General features: G+C 40.2%; 1 protein-coding gene across 1 annotated transcript in view; it reads left to right on the plus strand.

The window, feature by feature from the left end:
• Nucleotides 1-14,714, plus strand: part of grk3 (G protein-coupled receptor kinase 3) — a 302,636-nt gene that overhangs the window by 158,709 nt on the left and 129,213 nt on the right. Inside the window, exon 3 of the mRNA XM_072588022.1 lies at nucleotides 980-1,053. Within this exon, the coding sequence (XP_072444123.1) occupies nucleotides 980-1,053 (74 nt within the window). The remainder of the gene's footprint in view (nucleotides 1-979; nucleotides 1,054-14,714) is intronic.

The following is a 14,714-nucleotide window of genomic DNA, read 5'->3' on the forward strand; positions in this document are numbered from 1 at the left end:
ATAAGCTAATGTTTTTCCTCAACTCGTTACTTCCACTATTGACCAATGAAAATTGACTTAGGAGTGCTTTAACATTTCTTTATAGTTTTAGCCTGCTAAGGTTGTTCTTTTCATTGTATTTTTTTGTGACTTGCTGCAACAATTACTGTTCTTTTTTTATTAGTCCAAAACTGTGAAAGACATTTTAAAGTAATTTGTTTAGCTTGACAATTTTATTCAAAATCTGCAAGTTCCTCTTCAAGCCGTACACCAATCTGATTTGGAACTAGATCGCTGTTCCTTCAAGATCTTCCTTGTTAATAGCACCATATTGACTGCAGTGGCTCACTGCCATATTTTTCAAGGGCAGATGGGGATGGACAATAAGTGTTGGCTTAGCCAGTAATGCCCACTTCTCATGAAAGAAAATATAATACAGAAAACCACCCAACACAACCTTTAGGATTCAGTCATTGAATAATGCAAGAAGTGTTGTGTGTTCAAAAATTCTTTTAGAAGCACAAGAGAGGAAGTTATGTTGGTAAGGTTACCATGCAATTGTATATTCTATATGTATCAAATTCTGAATCCTTATCTCTGACCCCTCACCCATTACTATTTGATTAGTGGCTTGTAGCTATATCACACATTAATGCAATAAAATGTACCAAGTACTGCACAGAAATGTTAATGGGACAGTCTTTGATAATTGACCACATAAAAGAAATTAGAAGAGGTGACCAAAAGCTTTTTTAGCAATGGGCCCAGAACTTGAGGCTTAAGCAGCTGAATGCACATCCTCCATTGATAGAAAGAACAGAATTTTTGGATGTGCAAAGCCACTAACTTTTTTAACAGTTTAATTTAAATTAGAAAGAAAAAACACTTCACTACAAGTGCATTAAGCATATTTATGCTGTTATCGGCAACAGTAAATTGTATGCCATAGACATCTGTACGATTCCTCAAATGTTAATATTTCTTGCATTTTGTTTTTCAGGATTTTTGCTGTTTAAAGATTTTTGTCTGAATGAAATTGATGAAGCTGTTCCCCAGTTGAAGTTTTATGAAGAGGTAAGTTACCTGGCTGCCAAACATAGAACTCGGTGTCTTAATCTCAGGATAAGGGTTTGACCATTTATGAAGGAGATCTGCGAGAACCTTCTTCACTGAGAAGCTTCTGAATTGTTTGAATTGTCTATCTAAGAAGGTGTTTTGTTTACACACAAAACTGAGAGTGAATGATCTCAGGTCTGAAGGAATTGAGGCATTTCAGAGGGAGAGTATGAATGTGACTTTGCTGCAAAAGATCAGCCCTTAATTGAAATGATCAAAACTGCTTTATTTTAATATGTAAGGATTTAAAGGATATGGAGCAAAGGTAGGCAAGTTAAGGTGTAGTACAGATCATTCATAATCTATCTGAGTGAAGGAACAGGCTCAATGAATCTCAAGGTAGACAAGCAGGAGGCTGGAAGAATGCAGCAAGCCAGGCAGCATCGCTTCGCTTGCTGTGGACTTCTCCACCTCCTGATGCTGCCTGGCTTGCTTGGATTCCAGCAGTGAGTCTAGAGGCTTCCTCTTGTTGGTATGTCTTAGTCTCTTAAGAGTCTGTTTCAAAAAGAAATTCTGAGGGCAAAATGGCTACCACAAATGAACATTCCCATGCTACACTCCCAACAAGCTTCATGGATCTTGTCTTCCAGCATGGCACCTGGAAAGGTCAGCTAAACAAATGCACTTGTGTTACATTGCATGCCTAACAAATTTTATCAGATATTGAACATCTGCCCGAAGCTCCAGCTCAGACATTTTTGTAAAAGTGTGTTTCAATGTCCTGTTGGATTAAATATGATATAATCTGGATTATATTGAGTGGAGAAGTAGATAATGCAGTTGGTTAGGTCATTTAAAAAGACAAACAGAGAAATGTCAGCTAGTCAGTCAAATCCATCCAATTCCATAATGCTACAACTAAATATTATAAGCTCCTAATGCTCTCTCTATAATAGCAGTTTTGTCATTTCCTAGGAAAAACACAAATGAGATAGATTTTTAAAAATAATTCTAATGTCATTTCAGGGAGAAAAGATTTTAAGGGATTTCTCTCTGATCAGAGAAGATGGTTAAAAGTGGGCTCCCGGGGTTAGTGCTATAACTTACACAAGTAACTCCCTTGGTTCCTCAACAAACTAATGCAAATAATGGATGCGTGTGGACAGGGCCCCATCTCTCACATCACAAAATCTGTGATTAACTGTAGTAAAAGACCAAACTGTGCAAGCCCATCATAATAAATAATTGGTTTTGAACAAAGTATTAATCTAGTGACTCTCCTCAAAATCTTTTCTGAATCCTCCATTTAATCACAAATGAGTGAAACAAAACTGGACACACTGGGCAGGATCTTAAAAGCTGTTGGGAAGCAGGTACAAGGAATTTTAGGAAATCTGTATTTTGGCTATTCCCTAATGCAATCCCTCCTGCAAGTAATATTACTGGAAGCAGAGTAAGACTATGTCTAAGCTATCTTCCCAGCAGCAGCATATTGCTAATTGGGAGAAGTTTAGCTGGGATCTTATTGGCAGCAGACAGGCCCTATGTTGAAGTTGAAAACTGGAAGATGGATGAAGGGCAACTCTTTCTTGAGAGACCATTGAAGATTCTAACTTATAATGGCACTATCTTTTTTTCCCCATGGGGCAGTCATCTATCCAGAACCTCAACATTGCCGTTAGTCTTCCCACCTGCTCAGCCCTCAGCCAGACTTAGAGTCATTACTTCAATAGAACTATAAATTGGTTACCTCTGGTTAAATCATGAAGATAGGTGAACCTCTTAAAACATGAGTGTTGGGCCTTGAAAATGGTCCAATCCTATGTTTAAGAACTGAGTTGCTAATATTCTGCCTTTTTTTCTAGATGAGACTCAATTAAATTATTATGAAAAGACGGGGTAATATGTTTTTTAGTTTACATTGGATCAACCCAACAAAAGTTGCTAATACTCCATTTTCTTGGTACTGGAGGTGAGCTTTGGTTTCCTATTTCTGTGAGATTAATAGGATGAAAATCTGCACTGCATGTTGACCACAAGAGTCTTGTAAACTAAACTTGATCAGTCTCCAAATAATCTTCAACACACATTTAATTTTGTGTGAATTCTGCAAACTCATGTAACTGATAATGTTTCTATATTATAAAAGCGAGTGCAGCATTAGACATTGTTCTGAAGATGGTGCTGAGGCACATTGGGCCAAAGTAATTGACCATTTATTCTGCTCCTGTTGGTTTATTATATTACCTGGGAGTGAGTGATAGTTGACATGGAAAGTGATCCATTCCTCAGCATTGATATTCCCACCTTGATAAGATGAGTTAATTGAAATTGAAATAAAAATCTAACTACAGCTAATCTTTGAGGAAATCAGAGCTGAGCCCCATGCTGGCCTTGTCATCTATACTTGTGCACATTGCAGCAAAAATCACTGAAATAGTGTGGGAACCCTGGCTGATTTTTTTTTCTCTCTTGTTAAGGAAAAGCACTAAGAGATTAGTGCTCAAACAACAGCACAGTTGCTGGGATCTTTTGATCTGTATGGCTCAGGCACATTTATCCACAAAATCCATTAGTGGAACAAGTCTGTTTTTTTTTCCTTCAAATTATCCTCCTACACAACTTCTCTTGAAAGAGTTTTTCCACACAGGAGCAGAATGTAGACACTTCAGCTGCTTGAGCCTATTCTGCCACCATTCATTAGGATCATGGCTGCTCTGTGTTTTCCTGTATGGATTGTTCTGGGGTTGGCGCCCTCATGACAGGTGAACTTTCCCTTCAGACTGACCCACACTGTTGACATCTGATCTGAAGAACAGGGCCTTTTCAGGGTGTGAGGTGAGTTCCTGAAGTTGGAGGACAGTGATACCTTAGCAGTCAGACTGTCAGAAGTGAGAGCCAATTCAGGGAGGAAAACTTCTCAGGATAGAGATTTTTAAAGATTTCAAATAGTGAAACTAGGCTCGAGCTGCCAGGCAGTCAATGAGGAAGCAGCCCCGCCACTTGAACAGTGTTTGTAGCCCAAAGGCTAAGATGGAGAGAGGGTAGATGGAGTACTGCTGTCTTCCACACCTGCCCCATCCCCCAAAGAGAGGCCAGTTAGCTTAATATGTGTAAGCAGGAGAATATTAAAGCTGTTATTAAAGACCTCACAGCAGGGCATTTAGAAAAATTCAAGATGATCAGGCAAAGTTTACATGGTTTTGTGAAGGGGAAGTCATGCTCAAAGACTTTATTAGAGCTGTTTGAGGGAGTAACACCTTCTCTGGATAAAGCGGAACTTGTGGATGTACTGTACGGTAATTGTGGAAAATAATAATTCATGGTGTGGGAGGTAACTTATTGGTATGGATGGAAGATTGGCTATCTAACAGGAAACAGGCTAGGCATAAATGGATCATGTTTTGATCAGCAAGATGTATATGAGTACTGTGTCACAGAGACCAATGCTGTGACCTCCATGTTTTACAATTTATATAAATTACTTGAATGAAGGGACCAGAGGTAAGGTTACTAAATTTGCTGATCACGTAAGGATATATAGCAAAGTGAATTGTAAAGAAGACTTGAGGAGGCTACAGAATGATAAAGACAGGTTAAACAAGTGGGCAAAGATCTGGCAAATCAAGCATAACATGGAAAGATGTGAAATTCTTCATTGTGTGGAAGGAAAAATTTGAACCTAATATTACCAATTAGTGAGATATTTCACAGTTAAGATGCAGAAGGATCTGAGTATCCTACGACATGAATTGCAATAAGTTAGTATGTTCGTATGGCATCCAACTAGGAAAGCTAAAGGTGTATTATTGTTCATCGTGGGGAAAATTGAAAACAGAATTAAGGAGGTTATGCTTCAATTCAGTACAGGGGTTTGGTGAGACTATATCTGAAATACTATGTACAGTATCGATTACCTTATTTAAGAAGGATTTAATTAAGTTGGAAACAGTTCAGAGAAAGTTGACTAGACTACAATATTCTTACCCCTTTAAATAGTTCTTGGACTTCAAATTCTTGAAGAATAACATCCACGTATGCGCAGCGTTGGCTCAACGTTATATTTGTTTATTAAACTAAACCTTTTAAGGTTCCAATACAAAACCTTTAAACTAGACTAAATGACAATACTTTGATTGGTGTGACCAATTTAAACCCCTCTAAAATTTAACCTCTGCTCCCACCCAAGATCACGAAGTTACCAGAATGTATGAAGGAACTAATAAACCTTTCTCATAGAGCTCATATTTCTGCCCAAACTGTAATTACGTAACGCAGACCCGAACTCTCTGATTGGCTTGTTACTTCTGTGTTACCTTAACATCACATGCAACCCCAATATCCCTTGGATTTAGCAGATAACCTATCATCCTTCACATAATTGGTCTTTCTGATGAAGACTGAGTGTCTACAAGCCAGGTCAGCCATTCCTGACCCTGCTTACAATTACAGACCTCTTCAGACTAAGGTCACTGTGATTCACCTAGGATCCCCACATGGCTGGTTATCTGGTTTTGATTATAGGCCTCAGTCAGGATGATTGGTCTTCCCCTTTCTTCTGAGTGGAGTAAAGTTGCTTCAAATTTGCCCCTTTCTCTCATGATTCGTATCAAATGTATTATAACCACATCAAATATTTTCCTGTTAATCAAGATGTCTGAGAGCTAATTCTCCTTCATGTAAATCTCTCACAAATCAAGCCAGGTATGATGGGTGAAGCAATATAGTTCTTCACTATGGAAAAAGAGTCCAAACAACATGATCAGTAATGCACAATAATTCTAAACCTCTCCTCCACCTTTTGGAGATGAACCCAGATGGTCAAAGGTTTGCATGAACCATCCCCCCCCTCAAAGAGAACTGATCATAATAACAATGGTCAGGTTCAAATATTATTGCATTAGGTGGTAAATCTCTTGCATCAGACAGTGGCAGGTGCAAATGTGACATTTTGCCTGTGACTTATCAATAAAGGTTTACAACCACCACCCCTCCCCATGGTGACTTTGTCGTTATTACTGCTGTGGCACTCCCCTGCACTATTGTTTAATGATGGCAGTCAGACAATATTAAATCCCTCATGCTGAGCCACTGTCTGAATTTAGCCTCTGTGAATTTGTGTTAAGGGATGATTTTTTTATTTGCAGCATTGTGTTTTGAGGTTCATTTTTCATTTTTGGAATGTATGTTTGGAGGGGATTTGGTTCCTACTCCTGGATTAGGAGGACATCAGAAGTAAATCTAATCAGAAAATGAAACAAATGTGTATTTTCTGATGGTTCCATGTATCACCGGTGTCAGTTAGTGTCTTTTGCTATGTGCCTGTGCAATTATACAATGAATGCTCAATGAATGAATTAAGTATACTTGACCTTAATTTATGCAGTTAACCATGTGGGGACTCTTGTGTGGCACAGTGGCAAAATCCCTACCTCTGAGCCAGAAGGCCCAGGTTCACGGCCCACCTGCAGTAGTGGTGTGTATTAACATCTGTAAGCAGGTTGACTGGAAAATATCTGGAACACAATTAATCACTATTAGGTGTCCAACTGCCTTTGGAAAACTTTTTCTCAGTAACCTCCACAGACAGGAGACTGGGATAGAGGTAACCTGTGTAAGCTATGTTCACTGTTGCACTATTGTGAACAGGATGACCCTCAGCCACTTTAAACACAGACCTCTGAAGGTTATTGTTGGTGTCAGGACAGCCTAGTCCAGCTTCCCTTCATGTAGATGAATAGGTGGGTAGCACATAAATGCAGCTAACTTGAAAATGATCAGAACTGACCTTTGTAATTATCATTCATGTTCAGTCTCCTTTAGCCACCTCACAACAGCAATGCTCAATGCTGTGAGGGTAGTTTAGTTCAAAATCTGGATAGTATCTACTTAAGCGGTTATTGGAGCTTCTTTGGAAAGATACTGACAGACTTGCTGCTCTGTCTAAATTTACAAGTCCCTCAATATCTCATTTATGAAGCTGCAGCATGCTTCCAATATTTCTTGACTTTGTCTTTGGAAACTTCTGGACAAATTGACCATTGCATCTAGAAACTTATTGAACCACAGATCTGAGGTGGGAATGGAGACTGGGATGTGAAAAACATCTCCTTATGTCTGTCCTTTTTCAGAGAGGATGCTTTTGAGCAGGTACATTGATAAGTTGACAGTGTGTGTACTGATGGGATGATCAGCTGCTATTTCTGATACTGCTGCTCCCTGCACAGCTGAAGAAGAACCAGTCTGAAAACTTAATAGGATTCTATGGAGACAAAAATAGGATAAGGAACTAAGGACAAGAGTACTTTATTTTCATAATGTTCCTACGATTTAAGGTTTAACAAATCCAAATCAAACAGTTGGATTGAGGGGGATCAAACTAAATCACTAGAAGTGTCGAACCAGGAGAGCATGTTAGAAAGTAGTACAGGCTGCATAAAATGCTTGGACGGTCATAGAGGTGAACAGCATGGAGACAGACCCTTTGGTCCAACTTGTCTATGCTGACCAGATATAGCAATCTAATGTAGTCCCATTTGCCCATATCCCTCTAAACCTTTAATATTCATATATTGTCTGGATGCCTTTTCAATTGTACCACCCTCCACCACTTCCTCTGGCAGCTCATTCCATACATGCACCACCCTCTGCATGAAAAGATTTTATCTTTCCCCTCACCCTAAGCTATGCCCTTTAGTTCTGGACTCCCCCACTCCAGGGAGAAAGCTTTGTCTATTTATCCTATCCATGCGCCTCATGATTTTATAAACCTCTATAAGGTCACCTCTCCACTTCCGACACTCCAGGGAAAACAGCCCCAGCCAATTCAGCCTCTCCCTATAGCTCAAAACCTCCAAGCCTAGCAACATCCTTGTAAATCTTTTCTGAACATTTTCAAGTTTCACAACATCCTTCTGCTAGGAAGGAGACCAGAATTGCACACAGTATTCCAACAGTGGCCTAACCAATGTCCTGTACAGTTGCAACATGGCCTCCCAACTCCTGCACTTAATACTGTCACCAATATAGGAAAACATACCAAACACCTCCTTCACTATCCTATCTACCTGCGACTCTCCTTTCACCTGCACTCCAAGATCTCTTTGTTCACTGCTAAAATTGTAACTAAATAGGTGGAGTTGGAAATAGGTGGAGGGAGAAAGTAAGGAGTCTAACTTAGAATTAGGTTTATTGTCATGTGAACTCAAGTTACAAAAGGATTACAGTGAAAAGTGTACAATGTCACCAATGCATGGCGGCATCTTGGGTACAAAGTAGCTAGATGCAAATCATAAGCACAAAAAAAAGGAAAAGATGCACTATGTTATAGATATACATAATTTCAGTATGATATGGTATGTTAGGTAAATAAGAAATAAAGTTACATCATGGTTGCAATGCATGCATATGAATGCTGAGTATAGTTAATAGAATTGGAGAATTACAGCATAAATTACATTGTGAGATTATAATGTATGGTTATAAGAAATCTGGGTTAAGCGAGGGCAGATCTGGATGTTAAATATTCCAGGCTGTAAGGAGTTTAGAAAACAATGAAAGGAAATAAAGCAGGAGGGGTTGTCTTGTTGGGTAAGAGAATTGCAGTACTGCAGCAAGGGTTCAAAGGCAGAATTGACTTGGTTAGAATTAAGCAATAAGGTTGCGGTTATATTGCTTGGTGTGATTGAGATATATATATATATATATATATATACATACACACACACATATCTGCCTATATAGACCACCTTCGAGAGGTGTAAATATCATAGTGTAATTATAGTGAGGGACTATAAATACCCATATGTAAATGAGGGTAGTGATATTGTAAGGGGCAACAAGGGACAAGTTTTCCTAGGTTGTATTTAGGCAAATTTCCTACACTAGTATTTAGCTAATTCAGCAAGAAGTGAAGCACCACTTCTTGGGAGTGAAACGGGCCAAGATCAAGTGACAGTTGGGAGCTTTTAGAGAATAGCAATTACAATACTTTAAGTTTTAGGATGATGGTAGAAAATAAATAACTAGCAGAGAACCGACTTCAATGGGGCAAGAACAGGGTTGTGCTGGATACCAAAGGTTGGTGGGAAAAGCAATAGCAGAACAATGAACTACCTTCAAACAAGAGATGGATCTAGCAGAGTCAAGGTATATTCCATCAAAAGGGAAAGATAGCACAAATAAATTCCTAACTCTTGGATGTCAAAGGAGATAGAAATTAAGCTAAAGAAGAAAAATTGTGTTTATGGTAGATGTCAGAAAGCAATTATGATTGAGAACCTAGCCAAATTCAGAAGGTAGATTAAAAAAAATGTACAAGAAGCAAAGAGAGATTGAGAAAATTCTGGCAGCTAACTGGGAAGGGTTGTTGGATGTTCCAAAAGGAATAGAGGGGAAAGGGAAAAAAGGTGCAGGAATGACATTGCTAATCAGGGTTAGTATCATAGCTGCAGAAAGGGGAATTGTTGAGGAAGGTTTGTCTACAGGGTCAATATGGGTGGAAGTCAGAAAGAGGAGAGCAACAGTCACTTTATTGGGAGTTTTCTACAGGCAACCAGATAGCAACAGAGACACAGAGGATCTGTTTGGGAGGCAGATTTTGGAATTCTGCAGAAGTAATAAGGTTGTTGTCATGAGTGACTTTAAATTTCCTAATAATGATTCAAACCTGCTTGGTTCAAATTGTTTGGATGGAGCAGTTTTTGTCACGTGTCCAGGAAGGGTTCCTGATGCAATATGTAGATCAGCCAATGAGAGGGGAGGCTATATTGAATTTGGTGCTTGGCAATGAACCATGCCAGGTGTCCGATCTCTGTGGGAGAGCATTTTGGTGATAGTGATCACAACTCCATGACCTTTGCTATACTCATGGAGAAGGATGGGAGTAGATGGTGTAAGAAAGAATTTAATTGGGGGGCAAGGGGGAATTACAATGCTATTAAGCAAGAGCTGAGATGCCTAAATTGGAAACAGATGTTCTCAGAGAAATGCATGACAGAAATGTGAAGGTAGTTTAGGAAGCTGGACAGGTTTTCCCACTGAGGCAAGGAAGGGATGGCAGGGTGAAGGAACCTTGGGTGACAAGGAATGTGGAACATCTAGTCAAGGGGAAGAAGGAAGCTTACTTAAGGCTGAGGAGGCAAGGATCAGACAGAGTTTTAGAAGGTTACAAACTAGCCAGGAAGGAACTGAAGAATGGACTTAGGAGAGCTTGAAGGGGGTATGAAAAAGCTTTAAGGAAATTTAAGGTAGATTTAAGGAAAACTCTAAGACATTCTACACTTAAGTGAGGACCAAGGGGATGGCCAGAATGAGGGAAGGGCCGATCAGGGATAGTGGAGGGAACTTGAGTTTGGAGTTGGAGGAGGTAGGGGAGGTCCTTAATGAATACTTTGCTTCAGTATTCACTACTGAGAGGGACTGTGACGTTTCTGAGGACATCGTGGAACATACTGATGTGCTCAAACAGGTTAATGATAGGAAGGAGGATGTGCTGAAAATTTTGAAAAACGTAAGGATAGATAAATCTCCTGGGCCAGGCGGGATATACCCTAGGTTATTACGGAAAGTGGGGGAAGAGATTATTGCTCCTTTGGCGATGATCTTTGTGTACTCACTGTCCACTGGAGTAGTACCAGATGATTGGGGAGTGGCAAATATTATTGCCTTGTTCAAGAAAGGGAATAGGGACAACCCTGGGAATTATAGACCAGTCAATCTTATGCAGTGGTGGGCAAAGTATTGGATAAGATTCTGAGAGACAGGATTTATGATTACAGGGTGACCCCCTTATCCATTGAATCATTTTCCATAGTTTCATTTACCTGCGGTTTACCGCGGTCTGAACATATTATAGAGAATCAGGAACCAGGGCTGCCAGGATGGTAAACTTCCCATTGAAATGAATGGGTTCGTTCCTATCGACAGGCTTCTGTAGCATATCCCCCACTGGTCTTGCAACATATCCCCCGCTGTTGGGGGGATCTTACGTACTTGGAAAACCATAGTTTGATTAGAGATAGTCAGCATTGCTTTGTGAGGAGCAGATTATGCCTCACAAGCCTTATTGAATTCTTTGAGGATGTGACAAGTTGATGAAGATGTAGCAGTGGATGTGATGTATATGGATTTTAGCAAGGCATTTGATAAGGTTCCCCATGGTAGAATCATTCAGAAAATAAGGAGGCATGGGATACAGGGCAATCTGACTGCCTGGATACAGAATTGGCTGGCCCATAGAAGACAGAGTGGTGGTAGATGGAAAGTATTCAGCCTGGAGTTCGATGACCAGTGGTGTTCCATATGGATCTGTTCTGGGACCTCTGCTCTTTGTGATTTTTCAAAATGACTTGGATGAGGAAGTGCAAGAGTGGGTTAGTTGCTGACTAAACAAAGGTTGGTGGAGTTGTGGATATTGTACAGGGCTGTTGTACATTGCAACAAGACATCGAAAGGATGCAGAACTGGACTGATAATTTGTAGATGGAAAAGTGTGAAGTGATTCATTTGGTAAAGTTGAATTTAAATGCAGAATAGAGAGTTAAAGGCAGGATTCTTGGCAGTGTGAAGGAACAGATGCATCTTGGGGTCCACGTCCATACATCCCTCAAAGTTGCCACGATAAAGTTGTGAAGATGGTGTGTGGTGTGTTGGATTTTCTTAGCAGGGGAATAGAGCCACAAGGTTATGCAGCAGCTCTATAGAGCCCTTGTTAGATCACACTTGGAATATGGTGTGGTGTTCTGGCCACCTCCTTATAGGAAAGATGTGGAAGCTTTAGAGGGAGTGCAGAGGAGATTTACCAGGATGCTGCCTGGACTTGAGGGCATGTCTTTTGAAGAAAGGTTGAGGGAGCTCGGGTTTTTCTCATTGGAGCGAAGAAGGATGAGAGGTGACTTAATAGCAATGCACAAGATGATGAGAGGCATACAATGGATAAACAGAGACATTTTCCCATAGCAGAAATGTCTATTATGAGGTGCATAATTGTAAGGTAATTGGAGAAAGATTTAGGAGAGAAGTCAGAGGTAGGTTCTTTACACAGAGTGGTGGGTATGTGGAATGCACTGCCAGCAGTGGGAGTAGGGTCAGATATAATGAATAGTATATAGATTAATCTGATCTTAGAGTAGGATAAAAGGCCAGCTCAACATCAAAGCCGAAGGGTCTGTGCTGTGCTATACTGTTCAATGTTTTAACATGGAAGGAAATCCCAGTCTTTTTTAAGTGAATCAATAGTAAAAGTTCGGTAGAAGGAGGAGTCAGGTGTACAAGGGAAAACCAAAGGAGCTTTACTTTTGGAAGCAAAAGACATGAATGAGATTTTTAAGTGGATACCTTGCATCTGTCTTTACCTGCAAGACACTGGATCACAGTGAGACAGGGTGTGAAATCGTGCCTTGAGAAAGATTTAAAATTAATCAGGAGGTGGTTTGGTTAAGCCATTTATCCTTGAAGTTAAAAGGCACTGAGACCAAATGAGATGCATCCAAGGATATTAAAAGAAAAGAGAGTAAAAATTACAGAGGCATTAACAATTATCTTTCAATCTTCCCTGGATTTGGGGTGGTGCTAGAGGATTGGAAAATTGCAAACATTGCACCCTTTTTAAAAAATATTTGAATGATTTGCCCAGCAATTGCAAACTAATCAGTTTTTTTCAGTGCTTAAGATTTCAAAATCTAGAGGAGTTTGGACAGGGTAGACATAGAAAACTGTTTCACTCAAATGAATTGAGAGCCAGCAGACCGTTTTAAACTTTTAAACTATTTCAAAAGAAAATGCAAGATGAGGGCAAAAAAAAACTTCATAAAGCAAGTAGTTAGGAATTGGAGTGTACTCCCCTGATGTGTGGTAGAGACAAAGCCACTTGAGGTATTCAAGAAGATATTAGATTAGAATCCCTAGAGTGTGGAAGCAGGCCCTTCACCCCCACAAGTCCACACCGACTGCCCGAAGAGTAACCCACCCAAACCCATTTCCCTCTGACTAATGCACCTAACACTATGGGCAATTTAGCATGGCCAATTCACCTGACCTGCACACCTTTGGACTGTGGGAGGAAACCAGAGCACCTGGAGGAAACCCACGCAGATGTTCAGAAGTATAGGGAGAAGGCAGGAAGTAGCACCAAGTTAAAATGCTCAGGGAGCCATGCATCACCGTTGGGCTGAATCACCACCTCCTGCCCCATAACATTTATGTGATTCCTTGAATCCATAGAACCATGGAACAAGATTGTTTTTCAAAACAAAAATGAATGTTCTTGCATATATGAAGACAAAAGAAATAAACACTAATAGTTTAATATTAAAGTTTATGCAGATGTATACTGTAATTGTAGTACTATTTTCTGTATTCTCCTCCAGGAGTTTCCTTATCTTCCGACATCTTCAAGGTTTGTTCTCTTTCCTGGGAGAAACTCAAAAGGTGTAACAATACTCTCCAGAATTCTGTCTGATTTCAGTTCAGTATGTAAGCTATTTGTCAAGATTTTGTGGGGTCCTTCCATTAACGTTTGGCTAAGTAACCTCCAATTTCTTTACTAATTTCATGACACTCTACAGGTTACCTCGTGGACAATATATCTAACATTTACACCATTTCATGCATAGCAATGTGTCTTAGCATAGCCTGTACCCAGATACAATTGCAAATTAATAACATTTTCAATTCCAGAGCTTCCTCAGTACTGGGAAAACACAGGTCTAACTAATACTTTATTAGAATAACTGGCAATGTTATGCCTGCAGCTGTTTAGAGTCATAGAGTTGTACAGCATGGACCCTTTGGTCCAACCCGTCCATGCCAACCAGATATCTCACCCAATCTAGTCCTACCTGCCAGCACCCGGCCCATATCCCTCCAAACCCTTCATATTCATAAACCCATCCAAATGCCTTTTAAATGTTGCAATTGTACTAGTGTCCACCATATCCTCTGGCAGCTCATTCCATACACATACGACCCTCTGCGTGAAAAAGTTGCCCCTTACGTCCCTTTTATATCTTTCCCCTCTCACCCTAAACCTATGCCCTTCCTGCACTCCCCCATCCCAAGGAAAAGACTTTGTCGATTTATCCTATCCACACCCCTCATAATTTTGTAAACCTCCACAAGGGAAAACAGCCCCAGCCTGTTCAGCCTGTCCTTGAAGCTCAAATCCTCCAACCCAGGCAACATCCTTGTAAATCTTTTCTGAATCCTTTCATCTTTCCGACAGGAAGGAGACCAGAATTGCACGCAATATTCCAACAGTGGTCTAACCAGTGTACTGTATAGTCGCAACATGACCTCCCAACTCCTGTACTCAATACTCTGACCAATAAAGGAAAGCATACCAAACGCCTTCTTCACTACCTGCGACTCCACTTTCAAGGAGCTATGAACCTGCACTCCAAGGTTTCTTTGATCAGCAGCACTCCCTAAGACCTTACTATTAATTGTATAAATCCTGCTAAGATTTGCTTTCCCAAAATACCGCATCTCGCATTTATCGGAATTAAACTCCATCTGCCACTTCCCTGCCCATTGGCCCATCTGAGGTAACCCTCTTCGCTGACCACTACACGTTCAATTTTGGTGTCATCTGCAAACTTACTAACTGTATCTCTTATGCTTGCATCCAAATCTTTTATATAAGCGATGAAAAGTAGAGAATCCTGCACCGATCCTTGTGG

The sequence above is a fragment of the Chiloscyllium punctatum genome, chromosome 17 (assembly GCF_047496795.1).
Source record: "Chiloscyllium punctatum isolate Juve2018m chromosome 17, sChiPun1.3, whole genome shotgun sequence".
Classification (NCBI taxonomy): domain Eukaryota; kingdom Metazoa; phylum Chordata; class Chondrichthyes; order Orectolobiformes; family Hemiscylliidae; genus Chiloscyllium; species Chiloscyllium punctatum.